Source organism: Camelina sativa, chromosome 12 (assembly GCF_030686135.1).
Source record: "Camelina sativa cultivar CO46 ecotype springtype chromosome 12, ASM3068613v1".
NCBI classification, from domain to species: Eukaryota; Viridiplantae; Streptophyta; class Magnoliopsida; order Brassicales; family Brassicaceae; genus Camelina; species Camelina sativa.
The window spans coordinates 37832908-37856479 of NC_141891.1; the positions used below are offsets into that span (position 1 = coordinate 37832908).

The following is a 23572-nucleotide window of genomic DNA, read 5'->3' on the forward strand; positions in this document are numbered from 1 at the left end:
TCAGTGTACGTTCAAGAGTAAGTACGTTTAGTGTACGTACAAAGGTTTATACTTTAAGGCCTTGTACGTATTACAGTTTGCAAATTGCGTGTACGTAGAATGGGAAGGAATAGTTCGGGCTTTATCTCCCTTCATGCAATTTTTATTATGCAAATTAAATATAAATAAAGGTTTCTGACGCAGATTCTTCTATTACGTATCTATGTGGCGCCACCATAATAACGGATGTCAAATGCGTTATACACTACTTGGACAATTATTTCTCTTAAATTCTGCTAGGCTCTACTTAGGGTAGACATGACAGCAGTAGGTTGGACGAAGTGACAACTCCTACCCCCAAAGTCGTGTTACCATAAACGTGATGTGATTTATTTCTCAGCGAGTTTTAATTAAACAGTAGTAAGTGACGTATGTCTCGGCACATTACAACAATGAACTGGTATGGTGTTAGCGAAATAAGTATCTCGTTAGCGTTCTATAAATTATAATTACCAGTCCCACTGAGTGCAACCTGAACTTTGAGTTCTTCAAACACCCTTCTGTACAAGTTGCAGTTCCTACTTAAAAACCACAGCGAGCTGGCGTCTGCGTCTCAAAAAATGCCTCATCTACCAGATGAGATGTTGATTATCATCTTCGGGTTTCTCGCAGTAGATGGTTTGAACTACCTAGCTCCAATAGTCAAGGCAGGACCTCGGGGAGTCAAAACAGCACTTACGCCTCAAGTTCTCAAGGATGCTAACATCTCCAGCATTACTTGCCATCCTTCTTGGTTCCAAAAATTACATCATCGAAATCGTAGAATAAGAGAGGAAGGGATGCACCGGCGTATCTTCGAAAAATGCCTTGACGCTGGGAACAAAAAGACAATCTATTACGAAGGTCTCCGGGTTGTTGCCGAGGAAAGCGACATTGAGGGAGGTATTGCACTTCTAACTCGTAACGTACCCGCAGAAGATGATGCCACACTAGCATGTGGGTTTTTTTCTATGTTATATGGGAACCTCGACATAGCGGGTCATTATCTTTACCTGTTTTTTGCATACCACTACCAACTAAATACAACTCAAACAAGGATTTTGGGCAGGGAGTTGTTCATGTTGCTGGGTAGATATCAGACGGCGCGAGAAAACACGTACAAGGATACATTCGTCTATCCGATTGCCCCTTTGATCCCTTCTCCGGAATGTGCTAAATTGTGTTTATTGGAGCATGGTCTGTACTCTCTCAAGTATCGAGACTATGACATGGTGTGCAACAATTGCGGCCTTTGGTGGTTGGCGAAATCTATATCCGAGATCCTTTAGTGATATTATCTCTTTAGATGTTTCGCCCTAAACGTTTCATCTAAATGTCTTCTGTAATAAACGACGTACTAATATCTACGTCATAGGGTTTACGCGCACTGAATCCGGCCTTTTGTTTCCATGGTTTTCGATTCTAGTTATTTTTAAGCATGTACCAATTGATGTTGGTTCCTTTCCTTTTTTAACTGTTCTATCTTGCAAAAGAACTATACACAATTGATATATCTGCCTATTGTGTATGTACAACAAAGTGTGTGTGGGTACATGGGTGCTTACGTTTGGTACGAGAAATGAATTGTTTTGTTACAACTGTGCATTCAGTTGGTGAAGTCGGATGTGTACACATCTCTATGATACATAGGTATCGGGCCTCAATTTTAGTAAGCCCATTCGGTATGGATTTGTTGTTTATTTTCTTAAAAATAAGGCCTCAATTTTAGAGTTTGAGTTGAGGCCCCATTTAAAAATTTAAAAATTACATCGGACTTACTGAGAAAAACAATTTAAAAGTAAACAATACTTGATCTTTTCGTATTGGGCCTCCAATGTTGCTGGACCGGTAATTAAATTTTGGTTTGTTTAAACCAAAGTGTGACTAGGATAACTCTACAATATCAACCATTGAATCAATTTTGTCGTAGTGGGTGGGCGCTATAACGTAATTAAGAAACCATTGGGGGGGGGGGGGGGGGGAAAGCATACATCAACAATAAAAATAACACAAAACCACGTACAAAACGTAAATTAGTTGTCTGTACGTACACTACGAATTAAAGTAAATTTGAAATATAAACCCGAAGAAAAACAAAGAAAGCGAAGAGTCGCGCTTATTAGAGAAGGAGAGAGGGGGAGTCGGTAGAAAGACGGAACTACTACTGGCGACGTTTTGTTTTATTTAAATAGCATCACCCTTTCTCCTTTCCAAACCCAGGGTAGAAACGAGTAACACGATATTATCAGAAAAAAACCATGGAGTTTAGAGTTGATGCCATCGCTGATCTTATACCAGGAAAAACGAATTGGATTATCCAAGCGAAGGTCTTGAATTCGTGGTATGTTACTGAGTTCTTTTGGAAGCGGGTTCTGCTCCTTGCTGATACACGGGTTAGTCTACTTTGCTTAGTAAAATATTTGCACGAAGTTGTTAACCAACGCAGTGGTCTTATACACAATTGATATGCAATTTGTAGGGTGACACAATCGAGGTGGCGTTTTTACCAAGGACCTATAAGAAAATGAGGAAGTATATCTATGATGGTGATTGGTATGAAATTAGGAATTTCAAGGTCATCCAGCCAACACTTAGGGAGAGGAATACACATCATCCTTTCCAAATCAAATTTACTGATGAGTCGACGATGGGCCTGCTCTCACCGTTGAATCAAAAACACTACTTCCGTTTCGAAGATTTGGGTGATATATCTCGAGGGAGAATTACCCATCCCATATCATTCGGTACGCTTATCTTCAATTTTCAATTACACAAATCGTTTGAAACAACGTTAAAAAACGTTTGCTAATTGATATATTTGTGATTACCACTAGTTTTTAGGCCTGATACTAAATAAATAGGTTAGTAGACAATTTCATATCAAAATACATAGGTCGTAACATTTAAAGTATGTGTCTACCCCGAATCAGATGTCTGTGGGTGTGTAGTTGGGGTGGAAGACAGAAGATTGCTCGCGGGGGCAAATGCGGCCAATGAAGTTGTCCTCACCCTACTGAATGGGAGGTAAAGGAGATTTGTGCTACCTTTTCAATACATTTACATTTAAAGTTTTTTCGTATGCCCGTTCAATATTAACATGAGAAAATCGTAGGAATGAAACCCTAAAGTGTCGTGCCCTAGATGATTATGCTGCTCGATTCATAAATGCTTGGGAAGCACTCGGTGTCATCTTACTTTTACATCCGAACCCGTCTTTTGTATTTTGCGGTTCTGGAAGGTTGGAAGCTACGAAGGTATGTTCGATTTGATAGATGAGATAAGGAAACCAGCCTTGTGAAACCATATACAACTAATTTTGTAAATGTTCTGAAGGTGCTCCTTGCCTCGTCAACATAACCGCCTCTTCGCTGTTCTATATAAAACCAGATTTCGAGGGAATGGAACATCACAAGGAGATGTAAGCTCTTTGTTTTCCTACTAAAATATCTAATTGTATTTGTTGCTACTGTCAAATACGTTAATACACTTTCTATATTTACCGCAGATCTGAAATCGCTGGAAGTTACTATATAGAACATTAATGGAGCACGTAGGGGAGAATGCAGTACCTTGAGAATAAAGGAACTAGATGGGTGAAAGGGAGAACTCAGGGAGTTTAGCATATTTATTTAAAGAACCGGCACAGATCTATGCAATTTATTACCTTTTTTTTTTCCCCGGTGTGTTTGTACTTTTGAGTGAACCCAATGTTACGCTGATTATGGATAATATATGGTTATGTTTTGTCAACAAAATATTAAATTTAGTACTCCGCAATATATGTACGTACATAACAATAGTTATCTACGATAAGTGAACATGTCAACACTATCCAACCATCGCATTATGTCCTCTCTAATGGACCATATAAAGCCCACAAACAGATATATTTCGCTTTAAAAACCTTCTTATTCAAACAGAAAACCGTTTGCTCGAGATTTCTAAAAAGCCCACACGAGTAATAGGCCCATCTAGGGCAGCCGGGAACAATTTGTCCAACAATTATAGTTAAACAAAAATGTGGGCTTAGAAATTAAAAAGGGCCATCATAAACATGTTACAAAAAGCTATGTTGGCACTTAGGAAAAAAGAGTATTATCCTCACGCCAAGAAAAGATAACACGTCTATTGTCGCCCATGCACTACGTATTAGCTGGACATGTTGTACGGTTGTGGTCAACCTGTTGACACTGAGAACAAGCATGCTGTTTGCGGGGCCGCTTCGTCTCCAACGCAACCTCGACAAAAGACTTCCTCCTCGTCATCTTTGGCCTTCCTGGAGGATTCCTAACAAAAGGCGGTTTACATCTGGACGGTGTAATATCAGTAGGAACGATGCAGGATGTATCTATCGGCATTATCGCCTCCGCATATCCACTGCAGAGGCTGTCTCTGCGGAAGTATGGATGGTGCTGGTTTATAACTGATATGTTGGCCGTATATGCGGCTGCGATAGCATGTACGCATGGCATCCTCTCTAGATCAAAACGCCTACATGAACACCTCTTATACCTCAGATTGACAACATGTGTTGAGTTACCACCACTTACTTCAAATCGATCTTCATCAATTTCTTGAACCTTTAGACGCCTTGACTGTTCAATACGTGCCTATGAGTAAATCAAAGCGTAAGTTCATATAACCAAAACAACACAACATATCCACTAACATTTTTCAGGCCTTTCGTTAACATATATATCGATGGATATGTTAATGAATGTCACACCTGTAACAGGTTCTCCACTCCTTTGGTGAGTAAAGTTGGCATTGCGGCAGCTTGTTTTCTCCTTGTAGCAAACCAACGTGTCAACATATTCCGAACAGCTTCTAGTAACTCTACAATGGGATAGGCTCTGGCAGGATTCAGTACTTTGTTTAGCGGTTCTGCAATGTTGCTCGTGGTGAAGTTGTACCTATCACCAGGAAAGTGCGCCCTGCTCCACTTGGTTACATCTGCACGAACCAAGTAAGCATGCAGTTGCGGATTCGCTTCTTGAATTTGCTGGAAGATTTCTTCGAAATCAACTACACGGTACGCTGCAGCTGCTTTTTTTACCAGCCGGAATGTTTCGCTCCCACTAAATCTCAGGATAATATTCTTGTGAAGATGATAAGTGCAGATTCCTCGACTTGCCAGGGGGTACACTTTAGCGATAGCTTTACCAATAGATTTATGCCGGTCAGATATCAGTGCAAGCTCTTCATCATCAGGAATTACACTACTTAATTGAGTAAAGAACCATTCCCACGACACGTCGTTCTCTGTATCAACAACCGCATACGCCAGAGGGAAAATATTAAAATTCCCATCTTGTGTTGTCGCTATCAGAAGAGTCCCTTTGAATTCACCTTTCAAAAAGGTTCCATCTACAACTACAACTTTCCGCATATACCTGAAACCCTTAATGCATCCAGCAATCGCAATGAAAACATACTTGAATCTGTCTTCTGCATCAACGACCAGTCTAGTAAGGGTCCCCGGATTAGAGGACCTCAGCCTGTATAAATATGCCGGTAATTCAGCGTATCCACTTTCGGGTGTACCCCTAACATACTCCCGCGCCTTTATAAGTGTACGATGTGCCTTCCAGTAGCCAAGCTATTATATGAAAATGGTCAGTAAAAGACATCAGCACTAAACAATATCAACTAGATCGAATTATATATATGTGCAGTGCAGGCCATAGAATCAACTAATTTCTGACAAACTCAACAAACTTAAGCTACGATCTGTTTGTACACCCTATAAACAAGTACACTCACAGAGCCAACCATAAAACAAACATATTAAAGTATTCCAGTAGCCAACCTGTACACCATATCGTAGGTTGAGCCCATCCCCAACAAGATTTGGCACAACAGAACTTCCCACACCACCAACATAATCCTTGTATAATTGAGCTAGGATTGGTGGTTTAGCATTACGGCTACGGCCATATCGTTCCGTAACAGAGCAAGTATGTTCACGACAATATCTGCGAATATGAAACACCGGCGAATCACCCATGGTTGAAGCCCGTATTCTCCATTTACAACCTTTTACCCAACACTCAACGATTAACAAAACGGGCGTTGAATATCGAACATTGTAATCATATTTATCTAATACACTCAGCACCCTCAACCTTGCCACCAACGTTTCTTTGCTATCAAACTTATCCCCCACAGCAATATCACCACCTCCGTTTTCTATTTTGCGAACCTCCTTCTCAATTGCATCAGCTGCAGAGTTAGTCTTGCGGGTACGGTTATTTGATTCTGTGTTACACACATTTTCCTCTATACAAGACCCACCCCCAGGTCCGTCGTCCAATGATTCCTCTGCTTCATCCGGGGCGAAGTTGGAGTACAGCAGATAGTCTTCATCCCCTGAACTTGCACCATCGCTGTCGTCACAGTAATCAAATCTACTGTTGTCCTCGTCATCTGCTACATCTTCATCTAGATCATTTCCTACATTATCTTCACCTCCTTCCTTCCGACTCTCGTACTCATCATCTTTCTCTCCCATTTCCTCTGCCACGCCTAGGAAATCATCTACAACGACTTCAGGGGTCTTGGGTGTTGGTTCTGGGGTTTTCGGTTTAACTTCCTCAAACAAGGTTTCACCAGATTTAGCTTCGATCTCAACGCATAGCCGGATGAGTTCACTCCTATGCTGTCTGAGAAAGTTTTGAAACTGCCGACCATTCGAAACAATCACCGGTGGCATATAACATCCGCTTTTTTTATATCTATCTAACATATAGCTCAACTTTATCGCGGAAGTTCTTTCACAGAAACCAAAGTCATCGTACACCATAGCAGTAAAGTCTTCAAACTTTGTTTCTTTATCGGCAACTATAATCCTGCACCCTTTCCTAGTATCAACATCAAACAACCATCGCTTTCTGTCTAGCCTCCACCTCCCACACGCCAATACAATATCTTGCTCTTCCATGGATGAACCGAGATCAAAGATTAAAGAAACTGAGTAGGAAAAAGACGTTTGCTCCGGCAGACAAACAGAACACGATTGATGAATCTGCTACAAACTTTATTACATGAACACCATAGATCGGAAGAACAGTAAAGGTGCTTAGATCTTCTTCCAATAAGTCTATCGCAACGCTCGACTGTCTTTGCCAGCTCAAACAAATTCGTGTTATTCTGGTAAGACTTTACAGCTGTCAATCTTGCTTACTAAATCTACCACGGACAAGAAGCCTACCACAACACTACGAAAACTATTTCAAAAAACAAACAAAGTATACCAAAAATATCTGTAAGGAGAGAAGGCTGTCGCATAAATCTGTCGCAACAGGCCATTAGTCTACCATAAATATCTTCCCACCCTGTTACGTTTGCCGCTACACGCGCTTAAAACAAAAGTCTATCATCAAAGGGAAATTCCTCTACCAACTTAATCTAACGAATCGATTTCATGTACGTCGACCGATAAGTGTACCAACACTACAACTAAGTGTACCATCTACGTCGACGGCTAAGTGTACCAGCACTACAACTAAGTGTACCAAAAATATCTGCGGAACACCTTTAATCAGTCCACGTGTATAAATCTACCATCAAAGGATCGGTAGACTTAGTCCCAACTTCCAATGTTTTTTTTTTTTCTAATGGCATTAGCCGTAATTACGTTTTTTCTCAACACTAGTTTCAGGGGTAGTATAGGTACAAGGTGTTAGTCTAGTCATTACAAACAATTGTATGTTGCTTTTGTAATAAGGAAGCTTTTATGCAATATTCTAGTAACTCACCCTATATGTATATATATTTTTGTCAACCAAACATTAAATTAGAAGATGACTCCAAGGTTGGTAGCCCAAACCGGGGGAAAAGAGTTTATAAAAGAAGAAGCAAAAAGTAAAGATCTCGAAGAACGGGCAAGGCAATCTGCCCGTACATTGGTTGTGCGCGGAATCCTCCAAAGCTTGAAGGACGGGAAGGCTGAACATAACACGCTGAACTCATCCAATAAATTGGAAAAGGCGGGTCATTCCTCAGGAGATTGCACCATCACCACTAAATCTGCACAATTAGTCTCGAAAGTTTGACAGTCTATCCTTGCCACCAATATGGATTCCATCGCCCAAATCAACGCATGAAGCTCCGAATGTAAGGGTGAAGGACCACGTCGCTGGCTTCGTACTCCTAGTAACAATTTCGTATCCTCAATATTACAAAACCACCAACCTAATCCTTCCAAGGAATCCGAAGCGTTCCAAGAACCATCAACCTGACACCAGGGGACAGAATCCCGAACCTCCAGAGATGAGGGGACTAGAGAAACCGAATTGAAGGATTTTACCCCTTCCCATAACAGCTTATCAGACGTCGCCTGGTTAATAACCTCAACTGGGTTCGCCTCAATACCCTGAAAAACTTTCTTATTCCTATCTTTCCAGATTGACCAAACAAGCCATGGTAAGGTAAAATGTAAACCTGAGGCGACCGACTGAGGGGGCACCCTCCAATAAAGAAAATCTAAATTCGTGAAAATAGAATTATATGGGAAGCCATCCTGACATAAATCAACTGAAAACAGATCCCAAATCCGACGCGAACAGGGACACTCAAAAAGAGCATGATTAATAGTCTCCATCACCAGACCGCATCTTTGACAAAGAGGGTCACACCGTACTCCCCGATAAGCCAGCCGTTCCATCACAGGAAGGGATCCTGAAGCAATTTGCCAGAAGAAATGTTGTATCTTTGAGGGAACCTTAAGTTTCCAAGTCTGTGCCCTAAGATATATTTTATATATCCACTAGGTTAGGACCCGCACGTACGTGCGGGGTTATGTTTATAAACAAAATAAATTTTGTATATATAATCAAACTTATACTAATTGAAATTTTAATTTGATATTTGGTTTGGTTTATTAATGTTTTAAAATTTAAAATAATAACGATTTCACCAGTATCTTAAAATTTGGAACAACATAACGGTTGGACTGGTAACAAACTAAATCAAATAAATAATTGGTTAGATTCTATTAAATTTGTGAATTATCAAATTGGATATATAACCGCTAACAGCGATGAAAACCCGTTTGAAACATATACAAATATTTAGGATGGCCGTAATTTTTTTTTCACTCTGTCAAGTTCCATTATGTACTACACCCGTTCTCAAATTTTCGTTGCATAACAGAAAGCATTCTCAATATGGGACATTCCAGATATGGGAAAAATTTGTATTTCCGACTGAAAACGGGAGGGGACCAGACGAAAACATAAATTTTAGAACTCCCATATGAAATAAACATAAATATAATTCATAGTATATCTATATATCATATGTTTTAATAAAAATATTACAAAATTAATTGACTTCTTTATTCTTACTATTTTATATATGTTTCACCTATATTAGATTATATTTTTTTAAATACTTTTAGCTGTTATAGAACATATTTTATGTATTTTTATTTTGAATTTAATCTTTAATAGAACATGTCAAGAATTAAAATTATTTATTTAGTATGTGTAAACATATTTATATAGTATAACGTCATTAACCCAAAATTTTGTCATTTTGATTTATGAATATTTGGGTGTTTGAGTGTTAATTAGTACTTTAAGATTTGGATTAGAAATTTTTATACTATGAGTCATCGTTACCTTGAATGTTTCATTAGAGATTCAAGGTAACTATGACTTAAAAGTCTATAAAATTTTAAAAAGTATTGAGATTAACACTCAAACACTCAAATTTCAAGGAAAATTTTAATAGACTTTTTAAAGATAACATGACTTAAAAACAAATTCCAAGGTGCTCATGTTATAAAATTTTATTGCCATGTGTGTTTTTTTGTTTTCTTTTCCATATACATCCCAAATTATAGTGCCATTTTAATAAAGACTGTTAACATCATACTCCCTCCGTTTCACAAAGAGTGTCATTCTAACATTTTGCACACAAATTAAAAAAACATTAAAATATACATATATACCCTTATTTAATAGGTTAATTTAGTTATAGATTAAGGGTAAAACTAGAAAATCTAATGTAAAATATGCATTGGAAATATAAATTAATGCATTGGAATTATAAAGTGACACTCTTTGTGAAACAAAAAAAAATCTCCAGAATGACACTCTTTGTGAAATGGAGGGAGTATATTTGTAAAAATAAGTAAATAATATAATTTAATACATACAGCTAATTACAATATAGTCATTGAGGATTAATTGTACTTATATAGTTTATGTATACGTACCCTTTGCTGTATTTGCTGGTTTCAAAAGTTAATTAATGTTAATGCAAACCTCAACTACATACTCTAATAAGAATTTCCTACTGAGATTTCTTAAATATATATATATATATATATATATATATATATATATAAACTGAAGAAAACAAACACTAATATAGTATTTTGTGACTTATCGGATTCATATCAAAAATGTGGACTTCTTTTAAGCAATCAAATGTAATTTTCTTATTTTGCAGATGCTATGTCAATTGGATGAACACCGTTCATACTACAATCTTCTCTTATATACAATCTCTAGGTAGAAAATGTATGCTTTCAAAAAAAATCTTGATTTATATATGTTTATATACACGACAGAAAATTATAAATTTAACAAATCATAAGAATCGTAAATCATAAACTGGACATAGTACATAGTATTGGCGAACTAAAAAAGGAATATAGCAGATGTTAGCAAGGTATATTATGCAAACTCAATACAGAGACACTTTTTTTTTTTTTTTTGCAGAAACAAAGAGATACAAAAATAGTGCTAGAGTGGTGTATAACTGTATATGTATGTGAATGTTAGGTTGATTTCTCTATTTATAAGCTGGTAAGAGTAAACATTTTTACTTTTACATTTAAAACTAAAAAATCTATATAAAATCTTTTAAAAACTTATTTAGTTTTCAGTTGAAGTATTTATAAAATATGTTTAAAAATATATGGATGATTAGATTTGGATTTTGAATTAATTGTCTTGATTTTCCTATTATAACGATGAGTAAATATATAAGGTTAGTTTTAGAAATAATCCATAAATTTTAGTAATTTGGTAAATAATTACTGATTTTATTTCAAGATTTCTTAAAATAAATCATCTATTTAAATTTGAGTTATGTTATTTTCATAAATACTTCAAAATTAATTAGATTCATTTGTTATGGAAATCTTGTTAAATAATAGTTACATTTTTGGTATGTTATTAATTATGGAAAACTCTTATTATTTTATAAAATTTTAATAACTATATAAATTCAAGGAATTATTAATAGAAATAATTTCGATTTTCTTATAATATTTTAAATTTCATTTTGTAATCTTGTTGGCTTTAATTTCATTTAGAAAACTATACATGTTTAATATTTAATTTAGAAAAATATTTGGAAAACTTAATATATTCGAAATTAATTATTTATGCTTTATACCCATATCAAAAAATAGATATGAAATCTATAACCAATTATAAAAAGTTAATTATCTATTTCTTTAATAGTTGTTACCATTGTTTTAGGGAAGTTTAATTTTTATATTATGTATGCAAATGAGTCTGTTTGGCAACATGTATATATGTTATATTTTTTCTTTTATTTTTATCCCTAAGTGTACTCCCCAATTAATAGTATAGATTAAAATAAATTTGAATTGATTTTTATTAATTTCACATATCTTATATATTAATCTATACTAGTATTTTTGCAGCAGTTTTGGCTCAAAAATACTTTTTGGAAAGTTTTTACATTTAATGCATTGACTTTAATATTAGTTACAAAAACTTCAAAATTAAATATAGGTAAGATTTAAAAAAAATAAGGAAATCTTTCTACCTCATTCAAACATAAATATATGATTCCCTTTCATTTTTATTTGAATTTATATTTAAATTATCTTGAATTATTCTATAATACATTTAGTTAATAAAAATTGTGATTTTTTCCTGCATATGGTGTAATACAAAATTTTAAAAACGGACATATATTACTCAATAGATGAATAAAAAATACGGGTACAATATCCCACATCGTCTAAAAAATTGGGCAATGGTTTAGAGTCATACTATAAATAGGGGTGTCAATCGGGCTGGCCCGGCCAGAAACCCGTAAAGCCCCGGCCCGAAATATTTCCGAGCCTAGATTTCAAAGCTCGAGCCCGGCCCTAACATGGCTACAGAGCTTTTCGGGCTTTTTCGGGCTTATCTTACCAATCAAAAATTCAAACTTATAAGACTTTAAAAACAGTGTTTGAAGGTGCACTATAAAAATATCAATCAAAAATTTAATAACTAATCTATATTCATTACAACTAACTTAATTTAATATAAAAGTTTAAGACTAAACAAAATTTTGATACTTTAACCAAATAAACTAATATATAATTCATATAAAATATCATGGAAATTTTTTTTTAAGTATTAAGTATTGTTATTAAGTAAATATAAAAATTAGGATTAGAGTTTAAAACTTTAATTACAATAAATTATTAATCAAATATTGCAATCAAACAAAAATGTTAACAAAAAGTACAAATATATTTGTTAAAAGGCTTTTCGGGCTGGTCCGAGCCCGGTCGGGCTAAGCCCGAAAAACCTTATAGCCCAAACGGGCTGACCCTGAAAGGCTCGATTTTTTCTGGACATATATATTTAAGCCCGAGCCCGCTATTTTTCAGGGCCCGGCCCGGCCAGTCCGCGGGATTTGGCCCTAATTGACATGTCTAACTATAAAAGAGACCAAAGTGATTCTGAATACAAATGAGTAGAAACCTTGATTTATCAGGCATTCAAACTTTAAAAACTTTTATTTGGTTTATTCCAGTTCTTTATTTTAAAGATTTTTAAAAGGTTAAATATGAAAAATGTTTAATACCTTTAAAAAGTTAAATATGATAAATATTATATCGTAAATATACAATAAATATTAAAATTAAGATGATATGGTGTGAGTTAAAATATCTTGGGACGGGGTTATATAGCAGGACGGATTTTATCGATATTTATATAAATTAAAAAATATCATTAAATCAGTGTTACACGGGTAAAACATCATTTAATTTCATTATTTTGTTAACAATGTCAGTATGAGAGAATATACATATCTAACTAAATTGATTAAATAAATATTATGTAAAAATAAAGTATATTGTGGTATTATATGTTTTATTTAACTATTATTATATAATTATAACACATTTAACCAACAAATACAACTTATAATTTAAATATTTTAGTTATAAATAATTTTGCCCCGCGGTGTACCGTGGGTCCTAATCTAGTTAACTTTATATTATTGTGGCTATATACACAAATATTGAATGAAATTTTCTTTTCTTGTTTTTTTTTTTGTTTTTTTCCTAAAATATTTATAAGAAATTTAGATTTGATTTATTATGTATTTAAACGTCTTCCTTCTTTAATTATAATATATATGTTTTCCTTAATTAAATAGTCTAATCGATTAAGATTTAGACAAGATTATCCCAAAAGATTGTTTTAGATTTGCAGTTAAAAACAATCTCGGCAATCAAGCAATTTTGTAAAATTTGGAAATCAAAATATATGGTTTAAATTAAAACCATTGAAAAATTCAGTGGCCAAGATTTAATTTCATTTTGATAGTCAACGGTAAATATTTGAAGAGATAATCGGCTCAACTAATCGGGTATTAAATGATCCGCGCGGGATCCGATTTAATTTGAATGGTTATATAATTTTAATTCCATGATATACTGTATTAATAATTATTGATTTCTAACTATTTTATTTTAAAACTACCAAAACAAAGTCATGATCCAAAAGTTGGTCCATGATTACTCATGCTTTAATAGTATAGATTTAACTTAGCTTTGATTAATGAAAAGTTGTTATTCAACCCAAAAAAAAGTAAAATAAATAACAGATGACAATCATTCTTACTTTACTTCTAAAAATGTTTCAAATTTAAACTTTTTAATGTTTAGTTTGCTTTATTCGGTCATTTGTTTTGCTTAATTTTTACTTATGTTTTGCTTCCTTTTTTTTATTATTTTCCCCCAATTGGATTGTTTTTTCTTTTAAATGTTTTGTTCTACAGCCAACTATTTTACATGGTTTTGTGTGAAAAAATATGGACATTTAAGCTTTAAAACATAGTTTATGTCTGGATCGATGATAATCTACATATAGAAATACAGTTGGTAGTGAACTAAAATTATTTGCAAGACTCCGAAACGACACCGTTTCTGAAGTTGGAACGACGCCGTTTCTGAAGTTATCGTCCCCTTCAATCTTTCTTCATGAGTCTGTTTCTCCGATATTGCGCCGTTTCTTCAATCAATGGCGCTGAAATTTCATCAACAGATCATATCGGACCTTCTCGAGGACTCTAATGGCGGATTAGTGATCATCTCTTCTGGTCTCTCCCTCGCTAAGTTAATCGCTTCTCTCCTCATCCTCCACTCTCCTTCCCAAGGAACTCTACTTCTCCTCCTCTCCCCCGCCGCTCAATCCCTCAAATCCAGAATCATCCATTACATCTCCTCTCTTCAATCCCCTGTTCCGGCGGAGATCACCGCTGAACTTCCGGCGAATCAGCGTTACTCGCTTTACTCTTCCGGTTCTCCTTTCTTCATCACGCCGCGGATTCTCATCGTCGATTTGTTGACTCAACGGATTCCTGTTTCTTCGCTTGCCGGAATCTTCATCCTCAATGCTCATTCGCTTTCGGAAACCTCCACTGAAGCTTTCATTGTGCGAATCGTTAAATCCCTAAATGGTTCCGCTTATGTGCGCGCTTTTTCTGATAGACCGCAAGCTATGGTCTCTGGTTTCGCCAAGACTGAACGCACCATGCGTGCTCTCTTCCTCCGCAGACTCCATCTATGGCCAAGGTTTTGTATATTCAACTTTGGAAAAAAAAAAAACAATGTTGGTTTAGATCATTAAGTCATAGTTATGAATTTTCTGGTTTAGGTTTCAGTTGGATGTGTCTCAGGAGTTGGAGCGAGAACCGCCTGAGGTTGTGGATATAAGAGTTTCCATGTCGAGTTATATGGTGGGGATACAGAAAGCAATTATTGAAGTAATGGACGCTTGCCTCAAGGAGATGAAGAAGACTAACAAGGTTGATGTGGATGATTTGACTGTGGAGAGTGGTTTGTTTAAGTCCTTTGATGAGATTGTGAGGAGGCAGCTTGATCCAATTTGGCATACTCTTGGGAAGAGAACCAAACAGCTTGTTTCTGATTTGAAGACTTTAAGGAAGCTGCTTGACTATCTAGTTAGGTAATAGCTCTATGTCTTCTCTCTTCATCAGTAATGTCCTTATGCAACTGTATACTTCTTTTTCTCTGATCATAGAATCAAGTTGGGTGTTTGTGCAGTTTCTGACATCACTTGGTTGTTATGTTTATGGATTCGCGGGTAGGTATGATGCAGTGAGTTTTCTGAAGTTCTTGGATACACTCAGGGTATCAGAGAGTTATCGGTCTGTTTGGTTATTTGCAGAGTCCAGCTATAAAATATTTGATTTTGCAAAGAAACGAGTGTATCGTCTTCTGAAGGCAAGTGATGTCAAGTCAAAAGAACATGTAACGAATAAAAGTGGTAAGAAGAGAAAGTCAAAGGGCGAGAATGACTCTGTACAAACAGGTAACAAAGTCTTGGTCTAAATGGTTGTATCTTGCATCTAGTGACTTGTGTGTTATTAGTATTTCCAATTTTTTTTGCTGATAATTGGACCTGAATCAGTTGGTGGGGAAACGGCAACAAATGTGACTACTGGCGTTGTTATTGAAGAAGTTCTTGAAGAGGCACCAAAATGGAAAGTCTTACGCGTGAGTGACTGAGTGAGTTTCAGTTTTAATGCCGTTTGTCTGTTACTGTTTGTTTAATGATGGAAGTTGGTTTAGCTAGTGACTATATCTGTTCTTTGTTTTTTGACCTCTTCTATGATTGTCAAACATGTTTTCATGGATAGCTGTACGAAATCGCATTAAACTTAATGGTTTGCCCGTGATTAACACAGGAGATTTTAGAAGAGACACAAGAAGAAAGACAAAAGCAGGCTTATTGTGAGGAAGACAACAGTGACAACAATGGAATAGTTCTTGTGGCTTGCAAAGATGAACGGTCCTGCATGCAGCTTGAAGATTGCGTCACAAACAATCCACAGAAGGTCCAGTCAGAAAACTACATTTTACTAGATTTTACATCATTCATTAACAACCGATGCGAACCCTGTCACTACCATCCATGTTTTAGAAGCCAACATCCATTTCAGAATTTGTCTGGCCCACACAAATCTTCTCATTTTACCTACACTTGTGCAGGTAATGCGGGAAGAATGGGAAATGTACCTGCTTAGCAAAATCGAGCTCCGCAGTATGCAGACACCACAAAAGAAGAAACTAAAGACTCCCAAGGGTTTTGGGATTCTTGATGGAGTTGTTCCAGTAACTACAATACAGAGCTCGGAAGGTAGCAGTGTTGGCAGACAAGAGCATGAGGCTCTTATGGCTGCTGCGTCTTCTATTCGCAAGCAAGGAAAGACAACAGATATGGCTTCTGGAAATAACAACCCAGAGCCTCATGTTGATAAGGCTTCATGTACCAAAGGAAAAGCTAAAAAGGATTCAGCAAGTCTCAGAAGATCCTTAAGAAGTTGCAATAAGAAAACGGAGAATAGTAAACCTGAAATCTTTACAGGCCCAGAGAATGAAGAAAAAACTACTGAAGCTAGCACATCAGGTCCCCAAGAAGCCAATGCTGTTCACCCCAGCGGTGCTAAAAAGATACCGCCTGTGCATTTTTATGCTTTAGAAAGCGATCAACCTATACTAGATATCTTGAAACCCTCTGTGATCATTGTCTACCATCCTGACATGGCTTTTGTCAGAGAACTTGAGGTGTACAAAGCAGAGAACCCTCTGAGAAAGCTGAAAGTTTATTTTCTTTTCTATGATGAGTCCACAGAAGTGCAGAAGTTTGAAGCAAGCATACGTCGGGAAAATGGAGCGTTTGAATCATTGATCAGGCAGAAGTCTTCGATGATGATTCCCGTTGATCAGGTTTGAAACTCAAATCCCAATATTTCAATTGAAACGAAGCCTGCGGGAGTTGTTTCCTGCTTTTTATATGAAAGTACATTAGACCAACTCAATTAATGGTAGCGCTGCTTAAACAAGTTTATGTTAAATTGAATCAGACCAAGTAGATGAAACTCTCAACTAAAATTTTACGTTATCCTCTTGTTTTCCACCCTGGATTCCATAATTTTTTTTCCTGCTTTCATCTAATCCATCTGTACTATAAACTTGGAATTAGGATGGGCTCTGCATGGGGTCGAATTCATCTACAGAGTTTCCAGCGTCAAGTACTCAAAACTCATTAACCCGAAAAGCAGGCGGAAGAAAGGAATTGGAGAAAGAGACACAGGTTCATATCTCAATACTGATCTTATCTCCAAAAATTAACTCCGATTTGGAAAGCCTTCCATGTGAAAATTTCAATGGGTTTTTCACCAGGTAATAGTTGACATGAGGGAATTCATGAGCAGCCTACCAAATGTTCTTCACCAGAAAGGCATGAAGATAATACCAGTTACACTAGAGGTCGGTGACTATATCCTATCTCCTTCAATCTGCGTGGAGAGAAAGAGCATTCAAGATCTCTTCCAGAGCTTTACATCAGGCCGTTTATTTCACCAAGTCGAAATGATGTCCCGTTATTACAGAATACCAGTTCTTCTCATCGAGTTCTCTCAAGACAAAAGCTTCTCCTTTCAGGTATCCTCTCATGTTCCAAGCTTCACGGTCAAAACACTTTCATTTTCTCTTATCTGTATTATGTGTAAGTTCTGGTTTTCATTGAGTTTGGATCTAATCTTTTTTTTCTTGCAGTCTGCGAGTGATATATCAGATGATGTGGCTCCATATAACATCATATCAAAACTATCGTTGCTAGTTCTGCATTTTCCTCGGCTAAGGATATTATGGTCTCGAAGTCTACATGCAACCGCAGAAATCTTCACGACCTTAAAATCCAACCAAGACGAGCCTGATGAGACCCGAGCAATAAGAGTTGGTGTGCCTTCAGAAGAAGGTATCATAGAAAATGACATCAGGTAAAAATCTCTCTTTCTTAAACTGCAAAGTTAGTTTTATTTTATCTTACATTGGAATTGAAATTGCCTCATGACACAAAACAGAGCCGAAAACTACAACACGTCAGCGGTAGAGTTTCTGAGAAGGCTTCCTGGGGTAACAGACGCGAATTACAGATCGATTATGGAGAAATGTAAGAGTTTGGCTGAGCTCGCGTCTTTGCCTGTGGAGACATTAGCAGAACTCATGGGTGGTCACAAAGTTGCTAAAAGTCTCAGAGAATTTTTTGACGCTAAGTATCCGACTTTGCTTTAAAAAAGAGAGAGGTAACACTCTATTTAATTTAGATGCTCAATTACAAATCTAGTTAGTTCGTTCTTGTTCATATTTTACATTTGTTGTAGATTAGAAACTAATTATCTCCATTTGATTAATCTGTTGTAACAATTACACTAGTTGATTGTATTTAAATCTTGATTTCATCGTGTTACACCTTTGGTAGTTTGAGTGGTAGAAACAATTTAAACATTGAAATGGTGAATTTGTAAGTAAAACTTTTCTTTAGGGTCAAGATTTGGATATTACTTAAATGATGATAATATGCAAACTAACATAAATAATTATATATCCATGATATCTATTAAGAATTTTAAATACAGCAAAACAAAGAAACTCAAAACAAAAATGAAGATAAGAGAAATTTGTACAATGCACACCATTTGGTTTTACTTCTTCTTGGCATTTTTAAGATAACGTACAGTCATAACAAGTTGTTGTCTCTCACCTTCAACTTCTGCAAATTTTAGACTTATCTCTGAATATCTCTCTTGTATCTCCTTCAATTCCATCTCCATCAATCCATTTTGCTCTCTTAGCAACGCTACTTCATTTACCAAATCTTGAAGATTGTCACTGTAAAAAAGCATAAAAACGATCAGACATCTATCATTGGTGTGTTCTTTGTTTATACTGCTTAATGAACAAATTACCTCTTGTTCAATGGCAATACTTCACTGTTATGCATAGCAATCGCTTCTGGACTTTGCAGAGTTTCACCAGTCTGTTCATAAAGCCAGAGTTATGATATAATGTTTGAGGTTGTAGGAAAGTATATCCAAACTGTAAAAGGTTAATTCTTTTACCTCTTGGCTATTTTGACTTCGTTCGTTGAATTTAGTCTGCAACTCTTCGATTCTGTTCTTCAAATTATTTTCCTTTTCGATGAACATCTTTAAAGAGGCTTCCAAAGCATTTTCCTTTAGTTTGATTTGTTCCTGGATTGCCAAAATTAGGCATCAGCATCAAAACAATTAGCCAAATAGTGAATGTTCTAGTATTTAGACGCATTACCTCAAGCTGTTTTATATTATCTTCGTTGCTTCTTTGCTCTGTTTTTGTTATGTGATCACATTGCGCTATTGCGGTCTCTAGTTGTGATCTTAAAATGGTAATGACTGCTTCTTTTTCATCTTTGATTCGCTGCAAATCCTCTGACAAAGATGCCTCGGTTTCCATACTTGATTTTCTCGTCCCTTCCAGTTCAAGTCTCAAGATCTTAATCTCATCATGTAGCCTTGTGATCTCTTGTGTTAAATCTGCATTAACATCTTCTTTTTGCCTCTTTTTATTCTCTAGATCCACTAACATTCTCTCCATCTCCTTCGTTTTAAGATCTGTCTTTCCCGACAGCTCGTTGAGCTTTGCTTCATACTCGCCCTTATTTGCTCGAAGTTCATCGTTAGCGTTCATGAGAAGTTCTTCTAGCTGACGCTTCTGCATGCGCAGTTCGCGGGTTTCGTTCATTGCTTTCATAGTCACCTTCTCATTTGCTGCTAACGTAGAAGACATCTGTTCAGAGATTCTCTTGAACTCGTCCTGTATTTTGCCGGCTACACTAGCATTTTTCCACCTCGTCTTTCTCAGGGCTTCTTCGGCTTCAATAGCTCTTTGCTCTTGCTCTACTTTAGCACGTGTGACAGCTTCAATATCTTCCTCAAAGATCTGAGCTTGTTTCTCAAATTCTTCTTCCATTCCCTCGATCTGCTTTTCAAGTTCCTTAATGCGGCACAAGGACTCAGAGAACTCCTCGGTCTGCTTCCTGAGCTTACCTTCTAGGCTCTCTATATGATTCTCAAGCTCATTCACGTTTACAAGAGAAGACGAACATTCATATTGCATCTTCAACTGTTCTTGCACTTGGCTTTGCTCTAGCTTGTATGAGATATCATGATTTTCCTGCTTAAGTATCTCATAATCCAAAGAAAGCTGCTCCACCTGTATCTCAAGATCCTCTTTATCTCGTTTATAGATCTCTATCTCATTGTATAGGTCAGTGATCCTTCGCTCCAGGACGTGTGCTTCTTTTGCATCCATGTGCCCCTTCACAAGCTCATCTAGTGCCTTTTGATCCTCGTCGTCATCTGTCTCACTTGTGCAGGACTTTCTCCTCGATTCTTCGGTGTTCCTCTCGCATGTTCTTGGTCTAGGAGGATCAACTGTTTTCTTACTTCTTTTCCCCACCATTGCTTCTAGCTCTTGCACAGCAAGGCTCAACTCGGTGTTTGATTCTTGTGTCTTCTGAAGCTGTAACTGTAGATTGGAGTTCAGATCCTTCTCACAATCCAGTTCTTCTCGGGTTTCTTCTAAAAGAACTTGCGGATCCCTACCTTCAAGCGGCAACTGGTTCCGAATTTTCGCCTCTTCCTTTCGCTTGTCAGATGCTTTAATACTCTCATTATCAGCCTTCAGCAAATCCCTCTCCTGCTTCAGGCTAGTTACTTCCCTCAGGAGATCCTGACTTCTTTTGGTCTCTTTAACAATCTGTTTCCGCAGGCTTTGTAGCTCTAGCTCCGAAAGATCTGCTCGCCTTGCCAAAGCAACAAGTTCGGCTTTAAGCTTATCTACATCTTCATTCGAGGACGTCCTTGAGATATCTCTCGGGATTGTATCATTTGAACTATTCATGGAGTCATCAGTACTGATCCCTTGATCAGAGCTTCCTGACCACTCGGATTCTGATATATGAGGCTCTTCATATATATTTGTAACCGAATGCTGATGCATAGTTGAGTGGCTTTGCTGAATATGATCACCTCTGCTTCCAATCTCTCCCAGTGTATCCAGTTCAGACCCACTGTCAAAGCTTGACAACGTACTATCAGATTCAATGGATGCTCGACGCCTCAATTCAGCAATCCGGGAAACTTTACCAAATGGACCTTCCTATGAGAGCAGAACACAAATAGAATTTTTAAACCATTAAATACACCAACGACTTAAGAAATCAAGAATATGGAAAAGCGATAATAGAACATAAGTAGGTAGGTACCTCTTGTGAATCACTTTTATGGCTTTCATCTGTTTCAATACCTAAATGGGATTTCAAATCTTGACCCCGTGACCTTTTCACCAAGCTATCAATTTCTTTCACCACTCTACAAAACAGAGACTCCCAATAAGAACCTAAAAAAAAGGAACTCATAATAGCAGAGTCCAGTTTCTTATATATACCTTTGTGGATCTGCATTTTCTAGCTGCCTTTGTATCGATACCTGATATAGAAAAAAAAAAAAACACCAGTTCAAAGCTCAGTATCAATCACAAGTTCAAAAAGACAAAGAAGCAAGAATCATGTGAGCTTTTTTCTGTGGATGCAAACACTTGTAACATCTCATGATAAACATTAATGCAAAGAGAGAGAGAGAGAGAGAGAGAGCTAACGTGCAACATTGCTTTAGAATTCGAATTCTGAAGAGGAAGAGAAACATTGCAAGTCTTAACAGCATCAAAGTAATCAGCAAAATCAATCGAAGTCTCTCCCAAAACACCAGATTTGTTAGATCCCTGCAAAAACAAAACTCTTTTAAGAAACTAATCCCATCTTTCCAAAAAAAGAAAAAAAAAAGTTGTAAACAATTATTTTTAGTCTCTCACCGTAGTAGAAGACACAATAAAGTGATAGATTCTCTGATTGACTTTGCCAGTCTTTAAATCCTGAAGAAACTTAACCGTCTCGTACACCGGAGATTCCCACCGACAATGTCCGTCGAGTACCATAGCCTTCTCTGCCTTCCCCGTCGATTTCCCAACATCTCCGGGTACTACAGAGATCGTTAATCCCTCCGCCTTCAACTGAGTCACCTAACCAATTACAAAAAAAAAAAAAAAAAAAAAAATCAATCAATAATCAAAATCACACAATGATGAACTTGATCTCACATTATCCAAGATCTAAATTTCAAAATTCGAATTCTCAACATTTTTTTGTAATTCACTGTTTATACTGGTCATATCAGATGTCAGATTTGACTATTTTTGTTTCCCCGAGAAAATCAAAGCAACATTTTCCCGACAAAATCAGGTAGAAAAGAGTAAACCGCCACCATAATTCACTGTACAGAATCGGAAAAAAAAAATGTCGGAGAAGAGTGAGAATTGACCTGAGTCGCATGAAACTGCAATTTGAAAACGATTTTGATTTTGTTGCTCTTCTCGCTCCGCCATCTCGCTGACTTAAACATTCTCCTCTCTCCACCGTCTTCGAGTATTCGATCGCCGCTTTACTTGCTTAAACAGAATCCGTCACCGGAGCTCCGGCCATTGTCGCTGATTGAGAATCAGCCATTACTTCTTCTTCAGTCAAATGTAGAGTAGCTGATCATCACAGTTCACAAACAGCTAAAAGAAGAAGACGTAACTGCCAAATCCGAGTCGGCTCAGTGAGTTCAATTCCCGATTAACGTCAAAGTGGAAGAAGACGCGAGCGTTTGCTCCCACCAGTCTTAGATTTTTTCTTTTTTCTTTTTGTTTTAATAATGGGACAAAAACAAAAAGTAGATCTCAATTCTCAAGTGAGACGATGACGATTTATACTTTTTATTTTTATATTTTTGTTAATTAGTACTAGTGGTAGTAGTAGTACATAAACTTTTTTAGTAACATTACATTAAAAATCATACTACTATATCCTTACCAAAAAAAAAAATCATACTCTATAGTAAAAATGTTGTATCACCAAACCGAAGAAAATAATTAGCTTATCAATTAACATCACTAGATTAGTTTATCAATTCACGGAAAACTAAATAATTAGGTTATCAATTACTACTTATTAAAGTTTAATGATTTATTTATTGGAGACAATCTGATAGGCTGCTCTAGTTGGTGGTGGTACCTGAATCTATTTTTCTAGCGCAATAGAATAGGTTTTTAATGTAAACGAGTCAAAAAGTCAAAGCTAGTATTTATTTTTGTATAATAGTATTGCTTATTGGTTTTTTTATCATACTTTATTTAAATTTTTAAAAAAATAATGTTAGGCTCTACTGAATTTTAACTATATAAAGTTACTTATTTTGATATAAAACAGATATTATAAGATACTGTATGTATAAAAACCTGTACCGACAGAATTAGAAACAAGATTTTTTTTATATATATAATCGACTTAAAATAGTAATAATGTTACGCTCTACTGAAACGGTTACGCACCAC

The 23572-nt window shown here is 36.3% G+C and overlaps 5 protein-coding genes across 9 annotated transcripts; 2 read left to right on the plus strand and 3 right to left on the minus strand.

Moving 5' to 3' along the window:
• The first annotated feature begins 2276 nt into the window (after positions 1-2276).
• On the plus strand, positions 2277-3529 carry LOC147933276 (uncharacterized). Its single transcript, XM_087477373.1, has 5 exons — positions 2277-2411; positions 2498-2762; positions 2967-3042; positions 3131-3272; positions 3524-3529. The coding sequence occupies exons 1-5, from the start codon at positions 2277-2279 to the stop codon at positions 3527-3529; spliced, it is 624 nt and encodes a 207-aa protein (XP_087333499.1).
• A 631-nt stretch (positions 3530-4160) lies between these two features.
• On the minus strand, positions 4161-6025 carry LOC147933277 (uncharacterized). The gene is made up of 3 exons (XM_087477374.1): positions 5828-6025; positions 4745-5617; positions 4161-4628 (listed from the first exon to the last, which is right to left on the minus strand). Exons 1-3 carry the CDS (start codon positions 6023-6025, stop codon positions 4161-4163), a joined length of 1539 nt encoding a protein of 512 aa, XP_087333500.1.
• A 1986-nt stretch (positions 6026-8011) lies between these two features.
• On the minus strand, positions 8012-8620 carry LOC147933278 (uncharacterized). The gene has a single exon (XM_087477375.1). The coding sequence runs from the start codon at positions 8618-8620 to the stop codon at positions 8012-8014; it is 609 nt and encodes a 202-aa protein (XP_087333501.1).
• A 5538-nt stretch (positions 8621-14158) lies between these two features.
• LOC104732680 (DNA repair endonuclease UVH1) lies at positions 14159-18569 on the plus strand. 5 transcript variants are annotated; one of them, XM_010452253.3, is made up of 10 exons: positions 14159-14866; positions 14949-15260; positions 15403-15626; positions 15726-15811; positions 16003-16152; positions 16307-17044; positions 17301-17411; positions 17501-17761; positions 17876-18099; positions 18184-18569. In XM_010452253.3, the coding sequence occupies exons 1-10, from the start codon at positions 14313-14315 to the stop codon at positions 18392-18394; spliced, it is 2871 nt and encodes a 956-aa protein (XP_010450555.2). In that variant the 5' UTR covers positions 14159-14312; the 3' UTR covers positions 18395-18569. The 5 variants fall into 5 exon arrangements, with proteins under 5 accessions (XP_010450555.2, XP_010450556.2, XP_087334444.1 ...); XM_010452254.2 differs by having other exon boundaries at positions 14250-14866; positions 14956-15260; XM_087478318.1 differs by having other exon boundaries at positions 14292-14866; positions 14971-15260.
• Positions 18570-18634: 65 nt separating this feature from the next.
• On the minus strand, positions 18635-23088 carry LOC104732681 (uncharacterized). The gene is made up of 9 exons (XM_010452255.3): positions 22519-23088; positions 22013-22219; positions 21800-21922; positions 21590-21630; positions 21408-21513; positions 19430-21301; positions 19222-19353; positions 19069-19139; positions 18635-18991 (listed from the first exon to the last, which is right to left on the minus strand). The coding sequence occupies exons 1-9, from the start codon at positions 22597-22599 to the stop codon at positions 18805-18807; spliced, it is 2820 nt and encodes a 939-aa protein (XP_010450557.2). The 5' UTR covers positions 22600-23088; the 3' UTR covers positions 18635-18804.
• Positions 23089-23572: the final 484 nt, after the last annotated feature.

Excerpts from the sequence above, each read along its gene's own strand:
- LOC147933278 (XM_087477375.1), bottom strand. The coding sequence starts at position 8,620 with ATGGAGACTATTAATCATGCTCTTTTTGAGTGTCCCTGTTCGCGTCGG.
- LOC104732680 (XM_010452253.3), top strand. The coding sequence starts at position 14,313 with ATGGCGCTGAAATTTCATCAACAGATCATATCGGACCTTCTCGAGGAC. Across the intron at positions 15,812-16,002 it reads CAAAATGGAAAGTCTTACGC|GAGATTTTAGAAGAGACACA; the intron begins GTGAGTGACTGA and ends TGATTAACACAG. Across the intron at positions 17,045-17,300 it reads TGATGATTCCCGTTGATCAG|GATGGGCTCTGCATGGGGTC; the intron begins GTTTGAAACTCA and ends ACTTGGAATTAG.
- LOC147933276 (XM_087477373.1), top strand. The coding sequence starts at position 2,277 with ATGGAGTTTAGAGTTGATGCCATCGCTGATCTTATACCAGGAAAAACG. Across the intron at positions 2,412-2,497 it reads TGCTCCTTGCTGATACACGG|GGTGACACAATCGAGGTGGC; the intron begins GTTAGTCTACTT and ends TGCAATTTGTAG. Across the intron at positions 3,043-3,130 it reads CTCACCCTACTGAATGGGAG|GAATGAAACCCTAAAGTGTC; the intron begins GTAAAGGAGATT and ends AGAAAATCGTAG.
- LOC147933277 (XM_087477374.1), bottom strand. The coding sequence starts at position 6,025 with ATGGGTGATTCGCCGGTGTTTCATATTCGCAGATATTGTCGTGAACAT. Across the intron at positions 5,618-5,827 it reads ACCTACGATATGGTGTACAG|CTTGGCTACTGGAAGGCACA; the intron begins GTTGGCTACTGG and ends TTCATATAATAG. Across the intron at positions 4,629-4,744 it reads GAGTGGAGAACCTGTTACAG|GCACGTATTGAACAGTCAAG; the intron begins GTGTGACATTCA and ends ATTTACTCATAG.
- LOC104732681 (XM_010452255.3), bottom strand. The coding sequence starts at position 22,599 with ATGTTTAAGTCAGCGAGATGGCGGAGCGAGAAGAGCAACAAAATCAAA. Across the intron at positions 19,354-19,429 it reads ATAATATAAAACAGCTTGAG|GAACAAATCAAACTAAAGGA; the intron begins GTAATGCGTCTA and ends TTGGCAATCCAG. Across the intron at positions 19,140-19,221 it reads GAAGTCAAAATAGCCAAGAG|ACTGGTGAAACTCTGCAAAG; the intron begins GTAAAAGAATTA and ends CTTTATGAACAG.